The following is a 5,256-nucleotide window of genomic DNA, read 5'->3' as shown; positions in this document are numbered from 1 at the left end:
GGCCCATCTTAGGCAAACTCTTTAGCTTTCTCTTGGGTTTACCCACAGAATACATAGTAGGAAAAAACTTCCAGTCTGATTTTTCTCAATGGATCTTTATGAATCCCTGAAACTGGTGCACCTTGACGACTGTAGGTAACCTTACACAGAGCCAGCCTAGCACTGAGGACCCGACCCGGTACCTCTCTCCGGAATGAGCAGCTTGCATGGCAAGGCCAAGGGGGTGATGGCGTGCTGACACACCAAGGCCGTCAGGCTCCCTGCGAAACGGATGGACAGAAAAAAGAGTCAGCAACTGCTCTACATGCTCTGGGTGCAACCCGTTTATCAGCCAAAACGAACTTGCTGCCAGGTATGAGCCCTTCGACGTTTAGCAACTAACGTGTTCATGATTGTGGGGATCTGTGCAAAACTTCAGAGAAGTGACATACTCAACATGACAGTTAAGAGGTAAGTAAAGAGAACTGCAGATGATTCCTAGGACAGACACAGAGTCACCAAATTATAAAGAGTAAATCATACAGTTTGCTGGATCTGAACTAGAAGGGTGGAATCAAGAAAACTCTAACTTTTGCCACATTCGTTGGTGCTGTAACGGTGCTTCTAAAAGGGCTACGATACAGGTTGAACCTCTGTTATCCGAAATGCTTGGGAACAGAAGCGTTTTGGATTTTGGACTTTTTCAGAGTTTGGAATGTTTGCATTTTACTTATGGGCTCAACATCCCTAATCTGAAAATCCAAAATGCACAAATGAGCATTTCCTTTGAGCAACATGTCAGCGCTCAGAAAGTTTTGGGTTTGGGAGGATTTCGGCTTTTCGGATTAGGGATGTTCATCCTGTATTGACGGTGCTCCGTGCAGCCGCCTCTCAGTCTTTCCAACAGGCCCATGAGGTGGGGGGCTCTCGGGCTACAGGGAGGGAAAGACGCCCTGCAGGGGCTCTGTGCTCCCCCTTGTGCCCATGGGATGGGGTGTATTGACGGTGCTCCGTGCAGCCGCCTCTCAGTCTTTCCAACAGGCCCATGAGGTGGGGGGCTCTCGGACTACAGGGAGGGAAAGACGCCCTGCAGGGGCTCTGTGCTCCCCCTTGTGCCCATGGGATGGGGTCACACTGGGGCCCAGACCTAGTCATCTGTCTGCTGGCCAGGACACTATCTTGTTGACATGTGTAACTTCTAGTCCTGGCATAGTGTTTTCCATTTGTTTGGTTTTGACAAAGCTTTTAAGAACAATTTCCTGTCCAGTTTATCCTAAAAATAATAAGTTAGATCTGAGGAATCTCAGAATCAGGGACTGAAATATGCATCAACCACCACGAGAGTGACAGTCCCAAATCTCAGGTCAGTGAACTGAGGGAATCCAGGCCTCACGTGTTCAGAACATTGACAGCAACCTCTCAAGTAACTCACCGAAATATGGTTCATTGGAGCACCCTTTCAACCGCACTCCCTTCGGGGTACACTCAATCAAAAAATGCCGAACAAGTTCATTGGACAAATCTCCAGCTGTGTTAAGATATTAAAAAAAAAACAACAATTTTTTAAAATGAGAGCATGAGAGGATTTGAGAGAGAGAACAGCCTTTAAAGCAAAGAGCTACACTTGAGCAGGCCCCTCTGTGGACAGGAGTATGACCACTGCACTGGAAGAGCTTCCAAGATCCATCATAAGGATGGTGGCTGGACTGCGGAACAGCTGGGTGAACACAAGTCACACGGACACATGAACCCTTGCAGGGACGATGCTGGAGCTGGAGGGTGTCTTTGGGAGAGGACCTCAAACATTCTGCAAGAATTCCCAGCACAGGGAATGAGCTAAGAAAGAGGACCATGGACCTCCAGCTCCACCCCTCCCGAAGAGGAGAGGTTAGAAAGATTCAGACCCACAATGCTACTAACAACGAATCATCAGAAAGAGGTGGAAGGATGCCAGTTTTCCGAGAAAGAGTAAGCCAGGAGCCTGGGCACACAAACCCCTCCAGAAAGCAAGTGCTCAGCTCTCCAGGAGCAGCACGCTACCATGTTGCTAGTAAGCAGTGCGTTTGTGTTCAAGCCAGCCTGTGAATCCAAACACAAAGTGCTTCACGAAAAGCCACTGATGGCAAAACTATCTGATGGTGGAAAAGTACAAACAACACAACCAGAAAAAAAGAAAGTCACTGTTCTCAGCTGATGAACCCAACAGACATTCCCGATGTGCTGTATTTCTGCCCTCCTGTGGCTTTCTTGGTCATCCGTCATAGGAGTGTGTCTGCCTGAACTTCTAAAATTTCTGATATTGGGAACCTCTTGGTGGCAGGCCCTGCTGGAGTAGGGCTTGGTCCCCAGCACCTTGCCCATAGCAGGCTCCCAAATGATGTTTATAACAGTGACATATCCGTAACACTAAGTGCCAGCATCTTGCAGGGGCAGTAAAGCCTGCAGAAAAGGAAATGATTGGATTCCATAAAAAGCTGTGTTTACCCCAATGGGGAAAAGAACATACTGCCCATTCAGTTATGGGAGAAAAAGATTCACGACTTCTAAACTAAAGGGGACACCAAGCGTGGGTCTGGATGTCACTTGTGAGAAATGGCTCAGCGGGAATCCTCCGGGCCAGGGCTCTCTGGAGAACAGCATCCTCCAGGTCCGTAGCTGTCCCATCTCCAGGTTACTGGAGGTGGTAGGGTGACTCGTTCTGGTGCTTTACTAGTTTGGTAAACTCTTCCCTCAAATCTATCCTTGGACTGTGAATGCCAAATGTCAAATCCAGGGGCTGGGTGTAGATACGACAGCCAGATAAGATTTCACCCAGAGGACCATGCTGGGTTTCCTGAAGTCTGCTATTCTAATATCCTCCATGTATTTTGTTACCTTCATCTTAAGATTGAATCCAAAGTCTGCCTGAGAGGCAGGCTGCAAGCCTGGAGGTAACAATAGTTATATACCAACATCTGCATTTCCAAAAAATAAGGCATGCAGAAGGGTTTTGTTTTGGTTTTTTTTTTTTTTTTGTCCTTGCCTTGCCTTAAAACTTTCAGTGAAAACCAAGGAACCAAGCAAACCCTACAGCTGCCATCCATTCATTCCTGCCCTACTGCATTAATCTCCTGTCTCTACGGACACAGCAGATGTTCTCGTCCCAAGACTCTTTTTCTTGCTGTCATCAGCATTCACTATGTTTCCAAATAAGGCCTGAAAAATCCTCAACAATCAGATCTAATTGATCTCTTCAACTACAACAGCCCACATTTCCACTCAAAAGTAGAATTTTGTTGAGCTTCTTATGCTAGAATTCTGGGTGCTCTAAGATCCTACCTTAAGGTAAGATCCTTCCAGACTTACCTGCCCTTCCTCTCCTGCCTTCTCCCCGCTTCACTTCAAGACATAATTGGTATCACAGGCTTGGGGGCTGGGCTCTGACTGAGCTGGGTTCCTTCCCAACCCCACTCCCCGACAATGTCTATTTATTTAATAGAATAAATAGGTTGCTATATATTCACAAGATGGAAAACTATCACAATCAAAGAGAAAAACAGCTACAAGCAACCTTAGAAATATGATGAAGGAATCTTATAATGTTGAGCAAAAGCAAGTAACAGAAGAATACACACTAGGTTAGTTTCTTATTTCAAGTTAAAAATAGACAAAATTATCATGTTTAGAGATTTGTATTTTGTTGGTTAATATGAAAGAACTTTAAATTTAAATTCCACTTAGTAGGTTTCCTGCCTGCGGTGGTGTCCACACAGTAATCAAACTACTTTGTGTACATTAAGGGACAGAGCATGAGAGCACCTAGATTGATGTTGCTGGGAACGAAGGTTCTTTTTTGCTGTGGGAAAAGGGAGATGCAAATGTGGAATGGGAGGAGGTGGGGAAGAACCTGTGATACGGTGTTTGAATTGCAGGTATCAGCACAAGCTCATGAATTTTTAAAAATGACATGTTCCCCAGCTCTGTTCACTAGAGAAAAGCAGTGATACCCTGACAGCAATGAGCACACCTGGGGATCCGATCTTGGTTTCTAGACTCCGTTCCTTGGTAAACAGCACTGGGAATTTGGGGAAAAATGGCTGTGGCCAAAAATGTACAAAGTAATCCAGAAATGTGATTGCTGTTCAGAAGCAGGAATTGTTTGCACACTAGTGGGGATCCATCAAAAGGACACAGGGGCTGCTTGAATTTGGGGAAAAATGGCTGTGGCCAAAAATGTACAAAGTAATCCAGAAATGTGATTGCTGCTCAGAAGCAGGAATTGTTTGCACACTAGTGGGGATCCATCAAAAGGACACAGGGGCTGCTTGAAGAGCATCACATAGCCAAATCTGGGACAGGTGGAATACCAACACATGAGGGTGGTGATGGATTATCACAGAGCAGGTAGGCGCATGCAGGGGCGCCCTGGTGGGTTCTCTCTCCTGGGCTGTAGTTACTGTTTCATAATCATGTTTAACTGTACATGTAGGCAGCACACTTTTCTGTATGTGGTTATGTTTCATGACAAAGAGTGGTAAAAAAAAAAAAAAAAAGCAAGTAGGATGTTACTGTACCATGCACGATTTGTCTACTGTTTGATGCCTGTGTGGAATGAACTGGCACAAAAGGAGCAAGGAAGGTACTGATCTCCTCGAGAAGTGATGACCTGATGACTTTAGGCTTATACTATCGACACTTTTAATCAATCTAGAAATACTCTACTGGGTGTAGATACAAGAGTAGTGCATGTGGTATGCTACCATTTCTATAAGAAAAGAAAATGCACATTTGCATTTCCTTTGGATAGACGTCAGTGAAGACACACCAGAGTTTACCCAAGGGCACTCAGGGGTGGTGGGGGAGATGGGTCCAAAAATGGAAGCAATGAAATAGGTGACCTATTCAGAACAACAGAAAATAAAATTAACAAATAATTAACTTTCTCACATGAGCAAGAAGAGTACTTAGTAAAATACACCTGAAAAAATAAACACCAAGATGTCATCTAGCATCTTATTAGCATAAAAATAAGCCGACACTCTCCACTGATTGGGTGAACAGAACAATCGTAGGGGACCCTACCTTTCTTGTTCATCTGCAGGACGGAAGGCGGGGGTGTGGCAACCTTCATGGCCAGGCCATAGGCACCTCGGAAGGAGTGACTGTCCCGGACGATGAATGACCCGGGCTCCTTGTCCTTCAACATGGCAATGGCTAGAGAAGGGGGGAGAGAGTCATGAACGTCTGCCGGGGAAGACAGGGGTCTAGGTCCACTCACGACCTTTGTGTGCTCTTCCC

The 5,256-nt window shown here is 45.7% G+C and overlaps 1 protein-coding gene across 2 annotated transcripts in view; it reads right to left on the bottom strand.

The window, feature by feature from the left end:
* LOC103609282 (tensin-3-like) overlaps positions 1-5,256 on the bottom strand; it is a 32,572-nt gene that overhangs the window by 17,016 nt on the left and 10,300 nt on the right. For both annotated transcript variants that reach the window (XM_008593631.1, XM_008593630.1), the window contains exons 4-6: positions 5,041-5,172; positions 1,412-1,507; positions 183-260 (exon numbers count right to left, since the gene is read on the bottom strand). In XM_008593631.1, coding sequence (XP_008591853.1) covers positions 183-260; positions 1,412-1,507; positions 5,041-5,172 — 306 coding nt within the window. The remainder of the gene's footprint in view (positions 1-182; positions 261-1,411; positions 1,508-5,040; positions 5,173-5,256) is intronic.

This window comes from Galeopterus variegatus, unplaced genomic scaffold (assembly GCF_000696425.1).
Source record: "Galeopterus variegatus unplaced genomic scaffold, G_variegatus-3.0.2 Scaffold9420, whole genome shotgun sequence".
In the NCBI taxonomy this organism is placed as follows: domain Eukaryota; kingdom Metazoa; phylum Chordata; class Mammalia; order Dermoptera; family Cynocephalidae; genus Galeopterus; species Galeopterus variegatus.
This window is presented reverse-complemented; position numbering and strand designations above follow the sequence as displayed.